Genomic DNA, 25,673 nt, shown 5'->3' on the forward strand with positions numbered 1-25,673 from the left:
GAATTATTTTGAAATAATGAACAAATTTATGGCGCCGCTTTTGTAATGGAAAATGTGCTCTGGTATCGTTACCAACTCAAAGGGATTTGCCTTATATCGAGGTAAAAATTGTCTTATGTCGAATTGTCTTATAACGAAGTTGTTTTATAACGAGGTTGCCTTATATCGAGGTATCCCTGTACCTCGATATAAAACATCCTTGTTATAAAACAACCTCGCTATAAGACAATTCTCGCGTAACTTTTCAAAAGGACCTATCTAACAAAACACTTTTTGCCAGTAAAGCGCGCGCGAAGATTGATGAAATATTATTTGAAAGTGTTTAAAACTGAATCATTTTTTTTTATTCTGTCCTCGGCAAAGTCAGTATGCATAAAAGTACTTTGTCATAATAAAGAGATCTTGTAATTTTATGCAGAATTTACATTGAATAAGCCCAAAAAGTTACATAGGACATTTTTTCAACCGGAATGTACATTGGACATATTAGATAGGTCGCTTTGATTAACTTATTGTTGGATTGGTCGTTTTGAATTTTCTCATTTCATCGTCCCGGTAACGCGATATTTCTATGATACGATTTCAATATCATGATATTTAACATAGTGGCTATACATACGAGCAGGAACGGGGCAAAATTTCTTCTAACGTCTAAGAACATAAGACTTTCGTTCAAATCGCTATGTGTAATCAATAAATAATTTGAGTCGCTCAGAAGGAAAGGGGTGTAAGTGACAAAAAGTATATTTCGAGAAAATCGGATCCAAAGTTAAGCTAGAAGTCAGCTAGAAAATTCGTCAGGTTAAAATACAAAACTAATGGCGCACTATGGTTCTGTTAACTTCACTTTATTAATTTCTATTGAAATCTTGGAAAAGCATTTTATAATTTTTGGGAGATATAAGACATTTTTGAAAATGTTATTTGCACTTACACACCCCTTTCCTTCCAAGCGAAACCCAACTTTTATTTTGCTCTTTTTTTCATGTTTCTAAAAAAGTCATTAAACGGTAAAATTTTGACACGAATTTTCTAGCATGCATAAAACCATGCTCAAAGTATCGTTTCCTATCATTATCTCGATTTTTTCAATTTTGTCACTTACACCCCTTTCCTTCTGAGCGACTCATTTATCATCTTCTGACGATTAATTTAACATTCTTAACAGATCTGATTTTTATGTTTAACAGATTTGATTCACTAGTATGATTTGATTCATATGACTGCATAAACAAATTTAACAAATACCGGCCAGCTATTAGTTGTGTGCTGAGCAGGGCCCGGCATCGTCGAAACAAATAAATGAAACTGACTTTCTCTTACCTTCGCTTCGTACATGAAGTGACTTGCTTCATTTATTGAACAGAACGTTTCAAGCAAGCTTCGGTTGAAGTTGGTGGTTGTTTCAATTGACGATGGCAGAAAATCAGGCACGATTGGTCGACATTACCTAGGTTAACTTTAATATGCGTTGCATTGTAGGAAAGATTACTCAAAATCAATTTATTTGCATTTAAAGTTGCTAGTATTCTTCTGAATATTTGATAGAAAAGTACAAATGAAAAGTTGAAACCGATAGTCATGATGAAGTGAAGCCCGTTTCGCTGACGCTGACTGAAGCCAGTTTGAAACTGAAGCGGTCCTGTTTCTGTTGAAATCGAAGCTTCACTACTTCATTGTTAAATGACGCTATGCAATTGAAGGTTACGTTGTCGGGCCCTGGTGCTGAGCGCTATTCTCAATGTAAGCAACATTGGTACCCGTTTGCTCGCTGCTAGGTAAGATGTTACTCTGTAGTCGACTGCTGTGATATCAAATTCATGTGACCGCAGATCCACTATTTGTCATAAGCTATACAGATCATGATTTGTACAGTTGGCGATATCTTTCAATATCGTCCATTTTCCATTATCCAAAACATGTAGGGGAATGACCCCGGTTATGAAAAAGGTTTTGTATTTTGGTCATAGTTTTTTGATCGGATCATTCAATCTCGAATCTTTTAAAAGCATATAAAAGTTTGAAGACATACATATCCTTTTGCTAAAGACTGCGTATTTTTTCGCTTGAAACAAAAAAGTTATAATAAAATTAGAAAACAGGGTATTTTTTGCCAACAAAAGTGCCCCCGGTTGTAAAACACTTTGCAAATCCATTAAACAGAAAATAAACAAAGAAATACAGATGGAAAATAATATATAAAAATTATTTATTAACGAAAACTCCTTAAATACAGTCGTTTATCAGTTTCTTTATTTAATCATCCAAATCTGAATTGCTTTAGACACATTTCAGCGTTACGGGACACAATTAGCATCCATTTTTACTGTAAAATTAACTTTTGTTTCACCAAATTTATAGTAAATAGCTTGTAAAATTGGTGACTAAAAGGGACTTTACTTTGCAGGTGTATGCCAAAGATTTGGTTTAAGGCGGAACCGAAAGTGGCTCACGTTATTGTGTTAGTGCGACAAACACTGTACTGTACATCTCATGTGTTTATTAAAATCCTAAACGTTTATTTGAATATTGCATTAGTATTGGTAATATATGTCAAATAGCGGAGCTTGCAAACATAAACAGCTGATTCGCAGCCAACCGCACTGACTACAAACATCCCGAAAAAGGGTTTGTTTTCTTTATCAAGGCATTCCGATTCAATCAAAATTAACAGCAGCAACTGAATAATGCGTAGGATCACTAGGATGTTTAATTAATCCGCTTGCATCGGATTGCGTTTTTGATTCCTGCGTTTGCGTTTTGTTTGTTTACTTCACTCTAAGCTCATCGATGCGGCGAAAGTTGAAAGCTCTTTAAAAGCTCATTGATGTGACGAAAGTTTGATACTGTGTTGCTGCTTTTTCGGAAATCGCTAGTTCAACGAAATATGTGCGTAACCAAATATCTATTAACTAATTCTAAATTATACATTGGTCGCTTTTATGAACACGTAATGATCGATATGTTCAGTTAAATTTATTTTCCATTAGCAATTATGTTTTGCTGAGCATTTATTGATACATAGCAGATCGATAAATTGAATTACAAGTTTTAGGAAATTATAACAGCGCTGGCAGCACTGATTACGTGGCGAAAGCGTGCTCTGCCAATACAGATGCATTTTTAAGGCGCAAAACAATACATGCTTCGTATGGTAGCCATTTATCCAGCCATCTTTGAGCCACTTTCGGTTTCCCCTTAAATGGAACTGATTTGCATAGTGGACGTAGTGTCCCGTAACGCTTGAATGTGTCTTTAAATGTATGTAAAAACAGGAAGATTTAGATTCCAAATAAGCCAATTTCGTTAATCGTATGCCTGCATAGTATTTTAAATATGATTATGTTGGTTGAAGTATTAAATAGTTTATTTTCTGGGTATTTTAGAACCGCAGAACTTTACTGTTTCACAGCCGGAGTTCTTTCACGAATGGGGTCAATTGCCTATCATATTCAATCATCAAGTTTTTTCATTTTGGAGAGCGCAACGATCAATGAGGAAATTTTGTCCTGGACTCAGAAGGATGCCGTTAGTTGAAAAGTATATTAAAATTGGTCAGTCAGTCAGTATAAGTTTATATGATGTATTATCACTATAATATTTCACACAATAACCGTTCAATTGGTTAGATAGCACTTGTTTTTTCCTTATTCTATGCAGAATAAACACTGGCTGAAGAACTAATGGGCGTCCTTTTGTATAAGCAACTGCCTTCGGTGCATTCAAGATTAGATTTTTGGAACTTGATGTGCAATACACTTGAACACAAATAACGACCAAAGTACAGATTAGAGTTGTTTGATTTGTTTTGTTACTTTGGACGTTGTCGTGGTTACCAAAGCAAATGTCCAATGTAACAGTGGAACGAGAATGAATCAAAATTGTACATAGGATGTTTTGCTTGCTTTGATTTTCTCAATTCAAAGGATATCAATTTGAATGGATGTTTTCGTGTAATATTTATAGGAATGTGATTAACTATAATCATCTATCAACTCGATTTTTTAACATTTGTTACTTAGGACCTTTTGAAAAGTTACGCGAGAATTCGATATTAGACAATTTTTGACGTGGTTTTACACCTTCAGTGAACATGAACGTGAACAAATTTTCATTAAGGCATTACTCGCTCGTCCATAAACATATGTAATCCGAATCCCACTAGGATGATGCAGTACTAAATTTTGCATGAGGAAAAAAATGTATACATTGCACATATTCTGAAATATTGGCATTTATTCAATTTCCGAAGAAGCAATTAAGTTTCATGATGAAACCATAGCGGAACCAAATTCACCACCCTTCACTAGAAGCGTAAATGCGTTAGCGAACATTATCATGAAACGAGGTGAATATAAATGTCACTGTTGTTCACAGTGGACACTCGCTTCCGAATGTGTCGCGGCATTCTGAAAACGTTTACTCTTTGTGTAAACTGAACAATGAACGCGAAATGAGTAATTCACTTTTCACAATGAAGTGCGGCACGGAAAAGTGACAGTTCAAACTTTAGTTCACGTTCAATTTCACAATTGTAAACTGACCTTATATCGAACAAATCCATTTGGCATAGTTGGTAAAGATACCTACCAGAGCTAATTTTCTATTCCAAAATCGGCGCCATAATGATGTTCATTATTTCAAAATAACCCTAAAAATAAGCATAAGCATATGCATAGGATATCGTCCGTGGTTTATTAACTGAACATGAACTGAACTGGTTCTACAATAACAGAGCTTATTTATAGTGAAAAATGGTAGCTATGCAGTTGTTATTTACCTGTAGCATAGTAATCTAGCAAAACGAGGGTGTGTATTTTCGTGGTAATAATCGCCCACATTAAGCAAAGACACGAACCAATCATACCAGATTGCATTCAAGACGAGCAAAAGTAACGTAGTTGCACCTCATAGAGTTACATAGCGTTAGCGTTACATAGCGTATCTCCAATTTGCTCTCAATTAGACGCGAGGCGACGTGCGCGGGTTACAGCTAGTAAGATTATAGATCATTACACGGGAGCTCCTAACCACACTTTTTTGACAGCACTTGGTGGTTTGTTTACATGGTGTTAAAGTTTGAATTGAGTTTTCTATCTTTGTCCGGCAGATAATGATCAAAAATTATAGTTTTTATTTAAGAGAAAGCGCCTTACATGCATTTTAAAGCAACTGATGCAGTAATCCTTCACGAAATTTTAAATCGAAACTGCTGGACGTGACAAAAAACATGTAAACAAACCACCAAGTGGCGTCATTTGACGGCAAAATGACGTCATCGCAAAATGATCTATATGTCAATGAACTGCACACAACTTTACCAAGTACCAACCCATTTTTTCTACTCTGAAAGAGATATTACTTACTAATCGTATAAAAACAAGTAAAGCATTGACATAATGAATTAAACCCAATTAAACAATAGGTAAACGTCCTATTTTTAAAACGGCATTGACTGCAAATGGTTATGTAAACAAACAAATGCGTTAGAGCTGTCAAAAGTGCAATGCACAGAAGTGTTTCGAATAACCCGGCTGTTGCAAGTATCCCCGGACGATGGTATCTTTAAAATTCTTCTAAACATTAACCGAAACTATCGAGGCCTAAAATGGCATGCTATGCTTAAAGCATTTAAGTCGTTTTGCAACTAAATACTTACTTTGTGTTTCAAGTAAACTATTTTGCCTCCTCAGATCATCAATGTCCTGCTGGTGAGAATTGTTTTTACGTCTCATAAATTGAATGTATTCTGCTGCCTTTTTCAGAATTTGTGCTCGGCTAGCCTATACAAAATCCAATATTAATGTCGTAATTGATTACGTTAAGTAGCGACTTTTCCTACATTTACCTTTTCGCCATGCAGTGATGGCACGGAGTCACGAAGAGATGTAAAGCTGTCCTTTATATGATCACGACGTTTTCTTTCTAATGCATTGTGGTGAGCTCTTTTTTCTGCCTGGAAAAATAAATCAGATCACTAACATCAATAATTTAAACCAAACACACATGTGCATATTCAATGCCAACAATGTTTCATGGCGGTGGAAAATTCCAAATAGAAGTCGAAAATCCATGTCATAATTTTTAGAAAAATTGTAAAATATTTTTTGCTCGTCTCTCAATTCATCGTTTATTTATTTATTTGTCCAGATATATGGGCTTGCCCATCATCTAATTTAAAATTAATATAATTGGCCTCCTAAAACAGTCTAAGTTTTTGCTTTAGAGTGTCCAATGACATATTAAGATTAATTACATTTCTAAAGTTATTCATGAGCACCATGTATCGATAAGCTGGCTCATTACGGGCATAATTAGCTCGTCGATTGTCTAAGGTAAAGAGCCTAGGTCTTCTAAGAACTACCGAACTTAGGTTCACTGTTATTCTAGATTTTAAATAATCACTATCATATCGTCCCCTCTGCAGATTGAAAAAAAACAATGTCCGTAAACTGGTATTTACTTTCCAATGTGTCTATGTCTAGGAGGGCGCACAAGTCTCTATATTCTGGTAGATGCCCTCTTCATCCCAAATTTCTCACAGCAAATTTAATAACTTTTTTCTGTACGAACTCGAGCTTATTCATGTATGTAGCGTACATTGGCCTCCACACAATGCTTGCAAATTCTAGCTTTGACCGAACCAGACTTACATAGATGAATTTAATTGTGTAAGGATCATCTATAGTTCTGTTGCAAATCTCCTCACCACAGCAAAAACTGCAAGACACTCCGAAACCAGCGTATTAACGAGGTTGCTGTAAGTTAGACCTGTATCTAGGTTAACTCCTAAGTCCTTAACCTTACTCATCCTCTTTATCACATTTCCAACTAAGGTATAATCGAATACAACTGGGCTCGAAGAACGGGTAAACGTTATTGTAGAACATTTTTCGTGATTGATTTGTAGTTGGTATCTACAACAGAATTGCCAAAAAACTTTCAGGTCACTTTGGAGAATTAAGCAATCCTCCCTTTTTCTAACTGGATAAAAAAGCTTCACATCGTCCGCGTAAATTAATATAAAAGCATTGTTGTTGATTACGGTAAGCAGCAAATTCATTAGCATGATGAACAGAAGTGGTCCCAAATGATTACCTTGCGGAACCCCTGACGTTACTGTATACAGCATGCTGTACAGCATGCGCTACTGCGCTCAACACTTCATGAATTCCTACAAGATCGAAGACCTTCGTCATGTCTGTATACACGCAATCAACTTGGTTACCCATTTTCATCCATTCTATGACTATTGTGGTTAACTCACACAAATTTGTAACCACTGATCGACGCTTGAAGAATCCTTGTTGAGCTGGCAGTATCCAATTCTCTACAGCTAAGTATAACTTACTATAAACAAGCGATTCAAACAGTTTCGGGATCGCGGATAAAATATAGCCACCCCTCTATAGTTTTCAGCTCTCAATTTAGATCCCTTTTTATGAATTGGCGTTCGCCGTCAGATTTTCCATGAGCTGGGAAAGTTTCCTGCTGCTAGCGATGAGTTAAATAATTTGGTCAGCGGAATAACTAACGAATTGCAACACTTTTTACCTTTCTTATACAGTGGTTTACCGATTTTATCTACCCATCCGAAAATTTTTGGTAGATATATTTGGAAAGTAGACAAATTTGGGGAAAAATAAATTGCTCTAAAATAATTTAAATTAACAAAAAATATTGTTATTATTAATCATTTTTTACAATTATGTATTATTTCAGCGTAATTTTACGCATAGGGCTCATTTTATTCATATCAACCATTGGCATTAGCATGTCAACTCAGCAATATTATGAAAAAAGACATATGTATCGAAATTCAAAATTGCTCCGATTTCATTCAAATTTTGTGTACTTATTCCTTTACAGTAAATCTTAGATCGGTATTTTCATTTGGTACTTAGGGTTCTCTTTTCTGAGTCAGTGTGGTCCCAAAAGTTGCCATTTTTTCACTTTTCTTTCTTTAAAAATTCATAACTTTTGGTCCATTGAACCGATTTAAACGATGTTAGTACCAAATGGAAAGTATTTTAACGAGCTTTTCAGAAAAAATATTGGACTGAAGCCCAAACTTTTTTTTATTATCGCAAAAACAGTGAAAAGATTCACTTTTTATGTTTCCATGGTGTGTAGATCAAAGAAACTCTTTTCATAAAGTGTCGAGAATACAACAGAGACGCATGGTTTTGGTTTTTACTTGTAATAAAAGGGGTTTTTGACAAAGAAATGTGTGTCTCAAATAAAACGCCATGCGAGTCCATTACATTTTCGCATCTTTATTTCTTAAAAAAAGAGTATCTCAAAAACTGAAAATGTTACAGGTCTGTTTTTTGATCGTATGTAAACAACTAGCTTGCCATTACAAGTACATATAATGAAAAAATAAAAAACTAATATATTAAATGTTTTAAGTGGTTTTAAGAGGCTTCAGCATTGTTATACCCATTCTATGTATACACTGAAGTCGCTTTTTAAGCGGTTTGTTTTTTACGCGACTATTTTTACGCGAATTTCGGAATTTACGCGAATTTCGGGGGCTGGTACCGAATGGCCGAAACACAAATGGCCGAATCACGAATGGCCGAAATCCAAATGGCCGAATTTCAATAACAGTCACAGAAGGCCGAATCACGAATGGCCGAATCACGAAAGACCGAATCACGAAAGGCCGAATCACGAATGGCCGAATCACGAATGGCCGAATCACGAAAGGCCGAAATTTTTCGGAATGCCTACATAACTACTCAATAAAAAACCATGAATTGGCAATTAGTTAACAAATAACTTTAATCAAACAAAAAACAAACTACTACTATTGAACAAACAAAACATGCTTTACGAACGCTGTTTAGCGCTTAATAAAAGCGCAACTGCGTCAACAAAATTTTTGCTGCTCATTTTGTGAGCATTAACACATTTCGAGTAGATTTTTTCGTCTATTTCTCGGCGCGAATTCGGAACATCCCCCTGAAAAAATCTAAGGATGTTCCCCTGATCCTGGTCATTGACAGGTGATGGGAACCAACAATGGTTATCCATCGTTGATGCCATGCTTCCAAGCTGTTTGTGGTCCGCGGTAGCTTGTCAATGACAGGCTTAAAATTTGACCACAGAGTGGGGTGAAACAATGGCCTGTTGTTCCGGTTCCTCCCACTTATGTAAGTATTCTGAAAATATGTAAGGCAATTCTCCTAATCTTCAGGAATCGTTCCTTCCATCGCGTCGTACGCCTCCTGTATCCGATTTTGCGGCAGAAAAGACAAGGCCTAGAATTTTTATTACATTATAAAAACATCAAATAAAAGTGCTTTATCAACAAACCTGCAGCCGTTTTACCGCCATGAATATGTCTGTATTGTCGAGTAATATTGTTTTAGTTCGCGTATATTTAATTGTTTTATTATATTTTGTGTGAAAAAAAAGCATAAGAAGCATTCCGCTTCTGCTTGTTTTTTTTGAATAGTATCCCATCAATGGAAAGCATCGGTTTTCCTCTCTGCGACAATACAGTTTTAACGACAAGTGCACTTTCTTCGTTGTTGAAGCCAGCAATATCGGATGAATCACCGGATGCACTCTTTTTTCACGGGACAACTACCAACTACCGTGCGGAAAGCAAACCGTGTTCAACAACAATAGACAGAACTGTTGGCTTTGCTATGTGCGGTCAACAAAGATGGATATGGCGGGATATTGAATGAAATGTTTCGGCCGCTTTAGTAATAGGGTAATAAACTTGTAGTTTACTGCATTTACTTCTTTATGAAAATCCATGACAGTAAGAATAAGATTACAATTATAATATAAGCATATATCTACGAAAGATAATTTTTATACTGGTTTTTACCTCATATTTCTTGATTATAAATACATCTTCATTATAAGGTGGGAGACGTATTTACCGTGTTAGTAGCAAATGTTTCCTAGATGATTCAGGGCGAGACGGCCGTAGGCCGCGAGTGTGCGCCGGTGACCCGCCGTCGGAAGCGCCGGCCACTGCGGGGGGGCAGCCCCCCCGCAGAAACCACTACTATTTAGGTGCATGCATTTTCCTAGGTTTACTGTCTATTAGGGATTATCCCTTAGTTAAGTCCGAACGAGCGGCAGCGAGAAAGGACAGCATGTACCCAACGTTTGCGCAGGTTGAAGGCTATGAATATTTTCGGTCGAATATGACATTCGGCCATTCGTGTTTCGGCCATTTGTGATTCGACCATTCGTGATTCGGCCTTTTGTGATTCGGCCATTCGTGATTCGGCCATTTGGTAAATTATGCCATTCGTTATTTCGGCCATTTGTGTTTCGGCCATTCGTGATTCGGCCATTTGTGTTTCGGCCATTCGTAGGTAATCCAATTTCGGAATTTTCGTGGTTTTTTTACGCGAATTTCGGAATTTACGCGGTTTTTTACGCGAATTTCGGAATTGGTGCGGTTTTTTACGCGATTTTCGGAATTTACACGGCTTTTTCGGCGATTTTCGGAATTTACGCGAATTTCGGAATTTACGCGGTTTTTCAACGTGATTTTCGGAATTTACGCGGATGTGCTCAAAACGTCTATTTTTTCGCGTACTGTTGAATACCACAAAGGATTATTTTACGCGAAATTTTAGTTTTTTTACGCGAATTTTGGAATTTACGCGGTTTTTTACTCGAATTTCGGAATTTACGCGGGTTTTTTACGCGAATTTCGGAATTAACGTGGTTGTTTTTACCCGATTTTCGGAATTTACGCGGTTTTGATTTACGCGGGACGTATCCTTCGCGTAAGAAGCGACATGAGTGTAATTACATACCACAAATGCCCATGCCATATAGTAAACTATAAAATACAAAGAAATATTCTCTGTTATGCATAAATTCATGAAATCTTCCAAATTTTTATGCCTCATGGTTGAAATGACAATTAAAAAAAAGGTAGATAAAACCGGGTCTAAATGGTAGACAAAATCGGGGGTACCTAAAATCGGGTGTAGATTAAACCAGGTGTAGATATAATCGGAATACCACTAGTATACGAGCTGCCCCGACAAACTTCGTATTGCCACAAATTAAACTGTGTACATAAATCGTGAATCTCGGATGACCTTTGTCACAATCTCGAGTTTTGCGGAGTTTCTGAGGAGTTCATGGGTGTTTTAATATACAAATTTTCCTCACAGTAAAGTGTTATTGATTAATGTTTTATGAGTCTAAAATTTCTCGAGTTGGATTAGTTTCTGTATTGTAGTTTTATTTGTATAAGTCCTTATCCCCCAACCACAGGGGTGAGAGGTCTCAAACCATCATTAAAAAAATTCCTGCCTCCAAAACCCCCAACATGCCAAATTTGGTTCCATTTGCTTGATTACTTCTAGAGTTATGAGGAAATTTGAATTTCATTTGTATAGGAGCTTCCCCCCCTCCTAAAGCATGGAGAGGTTTCATTTCACCATAGAAAATATTCTTGTCTCCAAAAACACCCACATGTCATATTTTGTTCCATTTGCTTGATTAGTTCTCAAGTTACGAGAAAATTTGTATTTCATTTGTATGGGAGCCCCCCCTCCTAAAAAGGTAAGGAGTCCTAATTCATCATAGAAAAAATTCTTATCTTCAAAAACACCCACACGTCAAATTTGGTTCCATTTGCTTGATTAGTTCTCGAGTTATGAGGAAATTTGTATTTCATTTGTCTGGAAGCCCCCCCTCTTAAAAGGGAGAAGGATCATCAGGATCTCAATTCACCTTAGAGAAAAAATTGCCTACAAAAACACCCACATGATAAATTTGGTTCCATTCGCTTGATTAGTTCTGGAGTTATGAGAAAATTTATTTTTCTTGTGTATGGGTGCCCCCCCTCCTAAAAAGGTAAGGGATCCTAATTCATCATAGAAGAAATTCATGCCACCAAAAACACCCACATGTCAAATTTTGTTCCATTTGATTCATCAGTTCTCGAGTTATGAGGAAATTTGTATTTCATTTGTATAGGAGCTCCCCTCCTAAAGTGGGGAGAGGTTTCAATTTACCATAGAAAAAATTCTTGTCTCCAAAAACAAACACATGTCAAATTTTGTTCCATTTGCTTGATTAGTTCTGGAGTTATAAGGAAATTTGTATTTCATTCGTATGGGAGCCCCCCCTCCTAAAGTGGGGAGGAGTCTTAATGCACCATAGAAAAAATTCTTGTCTCCAAAAACACCCAGATGTAAAATTTTGTTCCATTTGCTTGATTAGTTCTCGCATTATGCAGCAATTTGTGTTTCATTTGTATGAGAGCCCCCCCCCCTCTTAGTGGTGTGTGTGTGTGTGTGTGCGTGTGTGTGTGTGTGTGTGTGCGTGTGTGTGTGTGTATGTGTGTGTGCGTGTGTGTGTGTGCGTGTGTGCGTGTGTGTGTGTGCGTGTGTGCATGTGTGTGTGTGCGTGTGTGTGTGCGCTACTTATTTTCTATCGCCTATTTCTCGGAGATGGCTGAACCGATTTGTCTGCTATTACTTTTGTTTGAAAGGTATTATAGTGGAGAATATTGCTGTCCAATTGTTTCGTGGTCCGACTTTTCGTATAAAAGTTCTAAGCGAAAATATGAAAACTACGTGACACGATTTTCTCCGGAACCACACAATCAATTTCAACGATGTTAGTACCAAATGAAAGCTCTTACTATTGCTAAACTTTGTGCTAAGTTTAATTGAAAACAAACAAGTGGTTTAAAAGTTAGTCTTAAAAAACCAGTTTTGACAAGGTCCAAATGATCGCCTGTTTCTCAGAGATGGCCAAACCGATTTACGCGCTATTAGTTTCATTTCGCAGGTAATATAGCCGGATAGATCGCTATTGAATGGTTTTTTGATTGGACGTTTAATTTGAAAGTTATGAGCAATGTTGCAAATTTTCACCACGATGAAGGCTCATCACCTGCTCATCAGCGATTTATCAACTGGCAACTCCTGATTGCTCGCGATGAGCAAAATATGAATTGATTACGCTCGAAAATACTCGCTCGGTATCTCTGTCTCACATTCATCGCTAATCATCGTTAATCGCTGTCATCCAACCGAAAATGTATTTTGCGATGAAACGTAAACAAACATATTTTTTGGCAAATTACAAAAGAAATATTGCTCGTTCAAATATAAAACGTTATTCGTATCACATATAATAATTATGAACTTGTCAAACGTCAACATATACTTGCAACGCCATACGCAACCAGTAACTTCAAGCGGCACATGGACAAACAAAATGGTTTCAAGATTTAGTTTTAATGAAATGCAAACCTGGTGCAATATTATTATTATTAATTGGTACCTCGAAGGTTCGAAGCTATGAAAAATAATACATCTTCTTCTTGTGTGACTAACGATGAAGGCTGATAATAAAAATATCGTCGGTCACTGTTCAAAATTTGATTCTGCCAACATGTCTGAAAAATCGCTTGTATCTTGTAAACATTTGCAAACGTTGCTGGTGCTTGTCATTGTCACGAAAAAAAGATTTGTGCTGCACTTAACGTGAATGTTGAAAAATTATGAATAGCATGTTAAAATAATTTTATGAGATTAAAGGTCTTCTGGGTGTAGAAGAACGTTGATGTTTTGAAGTGCATTTATGTATTATGTCGCAAAAATGTATATTCCAAGTATCTCAGGTGCTAATAGTCGCACTGAAAAACCAACATAAAATGTTAGGTACATGTTTTTTTGACGGTGTAATTCAATATCCGATAGCGCTTTTGCCTGTTTTCCAAAATTGATAAATCATAGCTACTCATCGCGATGAGTCACGATGCGAGGTATTCGTTTTTGATTGGCATCATGGCATAGCGATCAAATCATTACATGAAAAAGAGTGAGTGGTAATTCGCTTTTCTCTCACTCTCATTAAATAATTCTCAGCTAGAAAAGCATTGCCAGAGAATTTGACGTTATGGAATCACCTTTGAGTGTGTTTCGAACCGAATCAGTACTTTTATCGATGAATAGCGACATTGGTTATGAGCAATCGTATACACCACACGAAAATTAACAATAATTTATAATGATTTTAACCAAGATAATCTACCTAATTTCAATTATTTTTATATCAAACGAGAGGTTTTGACACTACGAATATATATACAAAATTTCATAAGAATTGGTTTTACCGGTCAAAAGATATTAACACTCGCGCCAACTTTTGTAATACGATTACTCGCGCGCACAATAGCCCAAACCAAAGAAAACGTGCGTACTAGAATTTTGACTAGGAAAACTTGATTTAAAGTTTATCAAACCTTTGGGAGAGTTTCTTGAAATTGAATGCTCTATCGTCTGATAGAATTTAAATTTTGGTTAATCCCCCTAAAAGTGAAATAAAAAAAATTATTTTTCTTCAGTTTCAATATGACACATTGATATATTCTGCAAAGTTTTAGAGCATATTATTACAAGAAATTTGGCTGAAAACAGTAACCTTCTATCTCTTCAGCGAAGATAGAGAAATCTTATTAATTGAAAATGCACTTGTAAAATCAGTTTTTCTATTTCGGCTCTTTTTGTAATTGTTGTATGACTTTTTCATGTATTACAAAGTTGTACAAATAGTAAAAATACACAACTTTACTGAATGTAGTATACCTCTATGTCTGCTTGTTTAGGATCTGTAGAACTTTTGATTATAAAAAACACCCTAATTTTGACTCCGAATTATTCGACTACCAACAGACGGCTACATTTTAAACATTTTACATTTGCTGATAGTTTTTCTGCATACAGACACCATTTTTCTATATGAAGAAACGAGATAAAATGCCAGTTGGGGCCAATTGCGGTACACCTCACATGCTGCTTGCTTCGTTTCTGTGATTTTCTGTCGGTTTATGCTGATCTGTTTTCCTAGCAATTTAAAGTATTAATGCATCGAATAATTCTGACATTTTGCTCATAACAAGTTTATTGAAGAATATACGTTAGTCAAACAATGATTTGTAACTACATAACAATAAGGCATTCAAAAACCTACACATGTTGTACAAAATACAGCAGCGTGAGTAACCGAAGGTTATTAATAAAATTTATTCAAGAAAACTTTATTGATGTGAACCAAATAGAATGGCATTACAGGAAATTTTACTTACACTTACCCACATGTCGATTTCTATCTCAAATAGCAAGTAAGACCGTATAACAAAGGTTTCTTTCACCACTAGGTGGATTAAATCAGGTTTTTACCTTTGTTATACTATAACAAAGGTTTAAAAATTGGTCGAAAAATACGAAATTGATCCGAGGCCCGGAGGGCCAAGTCACATATACCAATCGATAGGGTTCGTCGATTTGAGCAATGTCTGTGTGTGTGTGTGTGTGTGTGTGTATGTATGTAATGATTTTTTCTATCGCCTGTTTCTCAGAGATGGCTGAACCGAATCGTTCGCTATTACTTTTGTTTGAAAGGTATTATTGTCTAGTAGATCACTATTGAGTTGCTTCGTAACACGACGTTTCGTTTAAAAGTTATAAGCAAAAATGTGAAAAATACGTGACACGGGTTTCTCTAGAACTACATGACCGATTTCAGCAATCTTAGTATCAAATGAAAGCTCTTATTAAAGCTAAGTTATTCAGGAATTTTTAATTGAAAACAAATAAGTAGTTTAAAAATTATGCTTAAAAAACCTGTTTTGACAAGGTAATAATTATCGCCTGTTTCTTAGAGATGGCCAAACCGTTTTATGCGCTATTAGTCTCATTTGAAAGATAATATATCCTAATAGATCACTATTGAATGCTTTTTTGATTGGACGTTTAATTTGAAAGTTATGAGCAACCGTATACACCACACCAAAATTAACAATAATTTGTAATGATTTTAACCAAGATAATTTACCTAATTTCAATTATTTTAATATCAAACGAAAGGTTTTGACACTACGAATATATATGCAAAATTTCATAAGAATTGGTTGTAGCGGTCAAAAGATATTAACCCTCGAACGCTCGCGCCAACTTTTGCAACACAGTTACTCGCGCGCACAATAGCCTCAAACCAAAGAAAACGTGCGTACTAGAGTTTTGACTGGGAAAACTTGGTTTTAGGTTTATCGAACCTTTAGAATAGTTTCTTGAAATTAAAAGCTCTATCGTCTGGGGCAATCTAAATTTTGATTAATCCCCCTAAAAGTGAATAAAAAAAAATATTTTTCTTCAGTGTCAATATAACACATTGATGTGTTCTGCAAAGTTATAGAGCATATTATTACAAGAAATTTTGCTAAAGACAGTAGCCTTCTATCTCTGCAGCTAAGATAGAAAAATCTTATTTATTGTATATGAATTTGTAAAATCAGGTTTTATATTTTTGCTCTTTTTGTAATTGTAGTATGACTTTTTCATGTATTACAAAGTTGTACAAATGATAAAAATACACAACTTTGCTGAATATAGTATACCTCTATATTTGCTTGTTTAGGAACTGTAGACCTTTGATTATAAAAAATACCCTAATTTTGACTACGAATTACTCGACTACCAGCAGACGGATACATTTTAAACATTTTACATTGGGTAGTTTTGCTGCATACAGACACCATTTTTATATATGGAGAAACGAGAGAAAATTCCACTTGGGGTCAATTGCGGTACACCTCGCTTGCTGATTGCTTCGTTTCTGTGATGGAGGTTTATGCTGATCTATTTTCCCAACAATTTAAATTATTAATGCATTGAATAATTATGACATTTTGCTCAGAATAAGTTTATTGAAGAATATACGTTAGTTAAACAACGATTTGTAACTTTATAACAATATGGCGTTGAAAAACGTACACGTGTTGTACAAAATACAACAGCGTGAGAGTAACCGAAGGTTAATAAAAATTGATGAAAATTATTCTAGAAAACTCTATTGATGTGAATCAAATAGAATGGCATTACAGGAAATTATGCATAGTTCAAAAACCTATAAACTAGAGCTTTACTAGGCAATGTATATGTTAAAGAATAAGATTTCCGCTTACAACTTACTTTTATTTGCACTTACTCAAATTAATAACAACTTACTTATCCTTACTCAGCAATTTCATGAAAAAAGGATCAATCAAAATTTAAAAGTGTTCCTATTTTGTTCAAAATTTGTAAACTTATTCAATTTTCAAAAATTTTATGTAAACCAACGCATTACGCAACGTTGACCAATAGATTAATTATGGTGCGAAAACGTGTCGATTTCTATCTCAAATAGCAAGTAAGACAGTATAACAAAGGTTCCTTTCACCACTAGGTGGATTAAATCGGGTTTTTTATAGTTTATTAGGTATCCCATCCGAACCAGATGACTTGGTTGGATCAAGTGAACGCAATCCTCTTCGGTGAAAGTGATAGATTCCATCTTTGTAGTTTCCTGTCGAGGACAATATTCATTGTTACCCTCTGCGGGATATATTAATTTGAAAAAGTCAGCGAAAACCTTAGCGGCGCTTTGCGGACTCGATGAGGTTGTCCCTGCATACCTACAACTGCCGTCAACAGACATATGTCCGTATCGCTAACAAAAACAAGATCTAAGTACCTGTTGTTTTGATTCGGAAGATTACAAATCTGGAATATCCCGGCTGCCGTAAGAGTGTGAATAATTGTCGACTACGAATCCGAAAGATGCTCAGGTAAGAGAAATACGTTTCTGTTATTCATTCCATTGACTCCAGATTAAATTCGGCAGATTAAAATCTCCGACCCCAACGAGTGTATCGCCGTACCGATATCTTTCTTACGCATATTGCTTCGTTATTTTCAGCCACTGCATGTTCTTCTGCCCGAAGACGAAAGTGAACGGCAATAAGCACCCCGCCGTCCGATAGTTTTGAGCTATTTCTCTTGTTTCGATCACAGCGAAACACGTTAAAGCATGAGGGAAATAACATACTGCTCGGAATATTTGCATCGGGGTAAGTTGCAGTAAACGTTGTAGTCATAAAAGCCTTACGGCTCCTCTAAGCTACCGCAAACGAGCCAAATCAAATAAATGAGATAAAAAAAAACCTGATTTAATCCACCTAGTGGTGAAAGGAACCTTTGTTATACGGTCTTACTTGCTATTTGAGATAGAAATCGACACGTTTGGTTTACATGAAATTTTTGGAAATTGAATAAGTTTACAAAATTTGAACAAAATACAAGCATTTATAAATTTTGATAGTTCCTTTTCTCATGAAATTGCTGAGTAAGTTGTTACTAATGAGGGTAAGTGCAAGTAAAAGTAAGTTGTAAGATGAAATATTATTCTTTAACATATACATTGCATAGTAAACGTCTAGTTTATAAGTTTTTGAACTATGCATAATTTCCTGTAATGCCATTTTATTTGTTTCACAACAATAAAATTTTCTTTAATAAATTTCATCAATTTGTATTAACCTTCGGTTACTCACGCTGTTTTGTACAACACGTGTAGGTTTTTGAATGCCTTATTGATATAAAGTTACAAATCGTTGTTTAACTAACGTAAATTCTTCAGTAAACTTGTTATGAGCAAAATGTCAGAATTATTCAATGCATTAATACTTTAAATTGTTGGGAAACAAGATTAGCATAAACCGACATCACAGAAACGAAGCAAGTAGCCTGTGAGCTGTACCGCAATTGGCCCCAACTGAAATTTTCTCTCGTTTCTTCTTATGGAAAAATGGTGCCTGTATGCAGCAAAACTACCAGCAAATGTGAGACGAGTGATTCGGGGTCAAAATCAGGATATTTTTTATAATTAAAGTTCTACAGTTCCTAAACAAGCAGACATAGAGGTATACTAAATTCAGCAAAGTTGTGTATTTTTATTATTTGTACAACTTTGTAATACATGAAAAAGTCATACAACAATTACAAAAAGAGTTAGAATAGAAAAACTGATTTTACAAATTGTACATATACAATACAATGTACAATAAATAAGACACAATGTACAATAAATAAGATTTTTTGTCTTCACTGAAGAGATAGAAGGTTACTGTCTTCAGCAAAATTTCTTGTAATAATATGCTCTAAAACTTTGCAGAACATATCAATGTGTTGTTGTATTGAAACTGAAGGAAAATAATTTTTTTATTTCACTTTTAGGGGGATTAATCAAAATTCAGATTCTACCAGATGATAGAGCTTTCAATTTTAAGGAACTCTTCCAAAGGTTTGATAAACTTAAAACCAAGTTTTCCTAGTCAAAACTCTAGTGCGCACGTTTTCTTTGATTTGGGGCTATTGTGCGCGCGAGTAACCGTGTTACAAAAGTTGGCACGGGTGTTCGAGGGTTAATAACTTTTGATCGGTAAAACCAATTCTTATGAAATTTTGCATATATATTCGTAATGTGAAAACCTCTCGTTTGATATTAAAATAATTGACGTTAGGTAAATTATCTTGGTCAAAACCATTATAAATTATTGTTAATTTTGGTGTGGTGTATTCGGCTATCCGGCTATATTACCTGCCAAATGAAACTAATAGCGCGTAAATCGGTTTGGCCATCTCTGAGAAACAGGCGTTCATTTGTACCTAGTCAAAACAGGTTTTTCAAGGCTAACTTTTTTTTAAACTTTTTTGTCCGTTTTCAATAAAACTTAGCAAAATATTTAGTAATAGTAAGAGCTTTCGTTTTGTACTAAGATCGTTAAAATTGGGTGCTTGGTTCCGGAGAAAACCGTGTCACGTAGTTTTCACATTTTTGCTTATAACTTTTAAACGAAAAGTCAGACCACGAAACAATTTAATAGTGATATACTAGGCAATAATACCTTTCAAAAAAAGTAATAGCGGTCGAATCGGTTCAGCCATCTCTGAGTAACAGGCGATAGAAAATTCGGAGCGAACACACATACACACATACATACACACACAGACATTGCTCAGTTCGTCGAACCCTATAGATTGGTATATGTGACCCGGCCCTCCGGGCCTTGGATCAATTTCGTGTTCTTCGACCAATTTCTAAACCTTTGTTATATAGTATAACAAAGGTAAAAACGTCGTAGTCAAGTTCGAGCGACAATTTAAAAATTTCTTGCATTCTCTGTCGCCCTCTTATGCTATTCATATTTTGATAATACAGTCAACTTTCGTTCGTTGGGCTATCTTTAAGTGGGCCACGTTTTAATCGGGCTCCCGTTAATTGGGCTATAGCCCATCTAAAACGAAGTCAAACGTCATTTCTGACAGCGTATTTTTTCTTCTGAGGGGCTCTTGAATATGGTTGATTCAAGTGTGGAAAATATTTTAAATAGAAAATATTAAAATTAATTAAATGGAATACAATTGCATCACATCGTTTTCCGATCAATTATGAACTTGACCCTGCCATTTTTAGAATCACGGTGAAACAGTTAAAAATGCCAATATATATTAACATTGTCGCATGAAATTCTACTATTTACTTGTTAAATAATCTAGAAATAAATTTCAACAACGAAAAGATTAGTTTCCACTAATCTACTGATTCCGTATTTAATATAAGTGTATATTTGTATAAACCTTTCTGCGACGATTTCGACAAAAACAATCGATATATCCCTCGGTTTTGACGTCTCAGCCCAATTAACGAAAGTCTTTCACTAAATGGGCTAAGAGTTTAGTGCAATTAGCGAAAGTTGACTGTATATATGAACTTTGTCGTTTCTGGCAGGTATCGAGTGGTTTTGTTATTTTTTATTTATTTATTTACATTTATGACCCTTTAACTCTAGAGTCATTCGGGTAGTGGTTTTGTGGGCATCACGAAAACTTACATTGCCCATAAGATTTCTGCAAGCTTGGCACATCGAGAAAATCGCCGGGTTGGATTTCACTTCTGCACACAACTCTTGGCTGAGTTTAAAAAAGACTACATGAAAAGTAGAGTTGCAAAAACCCTGACAGGTAACGAAATCGGCACTTTCGACAACGACTTGGTTAAAAAAAATGAGCGACGATATTGATAGCGATTTTCTCTTTTAGTAACGAAAATTTCATAAAGGCGTAGTCCCCTTACCCCGCGCATCCTACTTTAACATAATCTGAGCCCGGATTTTAGTCCCGGAAGATATTGACCAATAGTCTTTCACGGTCCTCACATTAGGTTATAATTTCTGTTTAATGTCAGCAGAACGCTCATGGTCACCTCGCGTTTATTATTTCTTTACAATTGCAGCGCGACAACACCATCGGCACCTGGAAGGCTCGACGTGCAAGATGGTGGCTCGACCACATCGAAAGTGACTTGCGACTTCTGAAATTGGAGACTAGTGGCCCAAGATCGAGTCCAATGGAGACAACTGCTGGAAACAGCACGAGTCACCCCGGCTTGTTAGTAGGTAAGCTTAATATAAATTATTTTAATTATTTGTTTCGTTTTAGCTCATGAAGCATTTCCTAATGTACAGTGAAAATGATGCAACTCTATTCCATTCGAAGGACTGCTGGTGAGATTGTTATATTTTTGCCCATATCTATACCTATAAAAAAGGATTTCTGTCTGTCTGTCTGTCTGTCCGTATGTTCCTTATAGAATCGCAAACTACTAAACCAATCAGCGTGAAAATCTGCATGTAGAGGTTGTTGGGGCCAAGAAAGGTTTTAGTGATGGTTAGAGACCCCTTCCTCCACTAAGAGGGGGGGGGGGCTCCCATACAAATGAAACACAAATTTCTGCATAACTCGAGAACTAATCAAGCAAATGGAACAAAATTTGGCATGTGGGTGTTTTCGGTGACAAGAATTTATTCTATGGTAAATTGAGACCCCTCCCCTCTTTATAAGGGGAATTATAACTCCTCTCCCCTTTAAGAGGGGGGGCTTCCATACAAATTTCCTTATAACTCTAGAACTAATCAAGCAAATGGAACCAAATTTGGCATGTGAAGGTTTTCGAGGGCAAGAATATTTCCTATAGTGAATTAGGACCCCTCCTCACTTTAAGAGGGGGGTTCCTGTACCAAAGAAATACAAATTTCCTTATAACTCGAGAAGTAATCAAGCAAATGGAACCAAATTTGGCATGTGAAAGTTTTCGAGGGCAAGAATATTTTCTATGGTAAATTGAAACCTCTCCCCACTTTAAGAGGGGGGGGGGCTCCTATACAAACGAAATACAAATTTCCTCATAACTCAAGAACTAATCAAGCAAATGGAACAAAATTTGGCCCGTGAAAGTTTTCTAGGGCAAGAATATTTTCTATGGTGAATTAGAACCCCTTCCTACTTTAAGAGGGGGGGCTCCTATACAAACGAAATACAAATTTCTTCATAACTCGAGAACTAATGAGGCAAATGGAACCAAATTTGGCACGTGGGTGTTTTTGGAGACAAAATTTTTTTCTATGATGAATTGGGACCCCTACCCACTTTAGGAAGGGGGGCTCCCATACAAATGAAATACAAATTTCCTCATAACTCGAGAACTAATCAAGCAAATGGAACCAAATTTGGCCCGTGAGTTTTCTAGGGCAAGAATATTTTCTATGGTTAATTAGAACCCCTTCCTACTTTAAGAGAGGGGGCTCCTATACAAACGAAATACAAATTTCTTCATAACTCGAGAACTAATAAAGCAAATGGAACCAAATTAGGCACGTTGATGTTTTTGGAGACAAATTTTTTTTCTATGATGAATTGGGACCCCTACCCACTTTAGGAGGGGGGGCTCCTATACAAATGAACCTCATAACTCGAAAACTAATCAAGCAAATGGAACCATATTTGGCATGTGGGTGTTTTTGGAGGCAACCATTTTTTCTATGATGAATTAGGACCCATTACCTTTTTAAGAGGGGGGGGGCTCTCATACAAACGAAATACAAATTTCCTCATAACTCTAGAACTAATCAAGCAAATGGAACCAAATTTAGCATGTGGGTGTTTTTGTAGGCAAGAATATTTTCTATGGTGTATTAGGACCCCTCCCCACTTTAAGAGGGGGGGGGGCTCCTATACCAATGAAAAACAAATTTCCTCGTTGCTCGAGAACTAATCAAGCAAATGGAATCAAATTTGACATGTAAGTGGTTTTGGAGGCAAGATTTTTTTCTATGGTGAATTGAGACCCGTCTCTTCTTTAGAAAGCGAGTTATGGAACATCTCCCCTTTAAGAGGGTGGGCTTCCATACAAATGAAATGCAAATTTCCTCTTATCTCGAGAACTAATCAATCAAATGGAACCAAATTTGGCATGTGGGAGTTTTAGATGGCAGAAATTTTTTCTATGGTAAATTACGACCCCTTCCCCTTTTAAGAGGGGAGCTCCCATACAAATGAAATTCAAATTTCCTTATAACTTGAGAACTAATCAAGCAAATGGAACCAAATTTGGCATGTGGGAGATTTTGGAGTCTTGAATTTATTTTACGATAGTTAGAGACCTCTCACCCCTGTGGTAGGGGGATATGGACTCTCATACAAATAAAACAGAAATTTTTGCGAAACTCAAAAACTAATCGAACTCGAGAAATTCGAGACTCTTCCATAAAACATTAGTCAATACAAGACCACAAAAACTATCTATAGTAACACTAGATCATTCAGGACGAGACGGTCGCGAGTGTTGCCGGTGACCCGTCGTCGGAAGCGCCGCCCACTGGGGGGCTTGCATAACTCGATCCGAGATTCATGATTTATGTACAACACAGGTTAATTTGTGGCAATACGAAGTTTGTCGGGTCAGCTAGTCTTATATATAAAAATGGAAGTGAAAAAGTTCGACCGCGCATCACTTGAGAACGGAGCGTCCGATTTGAGCCGTCTTTTCTTTATTGTGTTCGTTTCCACCACTGCTATGTTTTTACGGCGAGAAAAGTAGAAAAATTTACTCGGAAGATAGGAAAACTCGAAAAATTAGTTTTCCATATAAAACCCGCAACGCATTGTATGCGCCATGTCGTTGGCTGCTATGATCATCGTACGATTTTTTGCAGCACCGTTGTCATATTCAAACAAACACGTGGTTACCTTCATTGGAATCGCCACATCTAACAATGCTATTAAACATTTTGGGGGTTTACAATTTCAGAAAATTACCAATCAATAGGTCCAACTTATTAATCAACCTAAACTCAAGCCTAAACTGTCAGCAATAAAATTCGTTAATTTCATTCATTCGTTCATTCGTTTATCAAATTTATGAAACAAACACGAATCATTTTTATTCCTTTTTACATCGGATGCGTAGCCAGAAGATGCAGGTTAACAAAAGGTTTAAGCACTACATTCACTAAATTGCCACTTCCCAATCGTCAAATGAAGAATACATTTTGCATATGTTAACGGATTATGAGCATATTCGGTTTAACTGAATGTCAAGCTAATAAATCAACAGTAAGAGCATATGATTTAGAATTTAAAAAAAAGTGAACGAAGCAACTATTATACATCGTATTTAAGGGATCAGTCCCGTAGTGATTATCATTCACGCCTTTCACGCCGAGGACCCGGGTTCAAATCCCAACCCCGCAGAAGTCACGAATGACCCAAGCTGGTTAAAGTGACTAAAATCAAAACAAAAAACAATCGTATTTAACTTTCAGTCGATTTCATTTCGTATTAGACTCTTTAGAAGTGTAACAAGGTTTATAAAATGACGCTTTTATGTCAAACTAGAAGACCCGGCAAACTTCGTACTGCCACAAATTGGGCTAAATATACGATATATAAACTTCAGATGAACTCCTGCTGCGTTTTAGAAAAAGGGATATTTTCTAGGTATAAGTCAAGTTTTGCCGTTGTCTAAGGAGTTCTGCGTTTGGTTTATTAAACGGTGGGATTTCAGAGAATGTCTAAATTTAATAACTGTATTAAGTTATTAGTAAGAAATGCATATCGGTGTAAAAGTTGGTTTGCCAATCCCAGCAATATCAACAGTCGTGTTTGTGGTAGTTGCATTGAGTCTTGTTTTATAAACTCTGCTGGTTAAAAATAGTAATACTGGATGTTAATATATTTGTTGTAAAATTTGGTACGACGGCTAATATCGTCTGCTGCAACTTTGGAATTTCTCGATAATTTAAGGGCCAATTTTATATTCTGATATGTATTCAATATCAATAGTCATCAGATTTTTTTTTATTCATAAATCTATTGATAAGAATTACCCAAAGGAATTGCATCGCTGAATCTCGATAACTGTTATTCTCAATTCTCAAAACAAACTAAATTTTATTATTCCACAAAATCAATTGATCGCTGTATTGTTCCTTTCGTAATTCACGCACTAAAACAATCTTATGTATAAAAATGGAAGTGAAAAAGTTCGACCGCGCATCACTTGAGAACGGAGCGTCCGATTTGAGCCGTCTTTTCTTTATTGTGTTATTTATAGTGATCTATGAGGCTATATTACCTACCAAATGAGACTAATAGCGCATAAATCGGTTTGGCTATCTCTGAGTAACGTTCGACTAATTGACACCTTGAAAAAGCACATTTTTAAGCATAACTTTTGAACCGCTTGATTGTTTGCGATAAAACTCTCCCAAAAAAATTGCAGTAGCAAGAGCCTTCATTTGATACTAAAATTGTTGAAATCGGTTGAGCGGTTCCGGAGAAAATCATGTCACGTAATTTTTACATTTTTGCTTATAACTTTTAAACAAAATGTCGGACCGCAAAACCATTCAATAGTGATCTACAAGGTGATAACACCTTTCAAATAAGCGTAATAGCAAATGAATCGGTTCAGCCATCTCCGCCATTCACTTGGCCGGTGAA

At 36.0% G+C, this 25,673-nt stretch overlaps 1 protein-coding gene across 2 annotated transcripts in view; it reads right to left on the reverse strand.

The window, feature by feature from the left end:
* LOC128738197 (protein max) overlaps nt 1-25,673 on the reverse strand; it is a 72,688-nt gene that overhangs the window by 36,845 nt on the left and 10,170 nt on the right. The window contains exons 3-4 of one of the 2 annotated variants that reach the window (XM_053833145.1): nt 5,843-5,956; nt 5,660-5,783 (exon numbers count right to left, since the gene is read on the reverse strand). In XM_053833145.1, the coding sequence (XP_053689120.1) occupies nt 5,660-5,783; nt 5,843-5,956 (238 nt within the window). The remainder of the gene's footprint in view (nt 1-5,659; nt 5,784-5,842; nt 5,957-25,673) is intronic. The other variant, XM_053833154.1, reaches the window with a different exon arrangement.

Source organism: Sabethes cyaneus, chromosome 1 (assembly GCF_943734655.1).
Source record: "Sabethes cyaneus chromosome 1, idSabCyanKW18_F2, whole genome shotgun sequence".
In the NCBI taxonomy this organism is placed as follows: Eukaryota; Metazoa; Arthropoda; class Insecta; order Diptera; family Culicidae; genus Sabethes; species Sabethes cyaneus.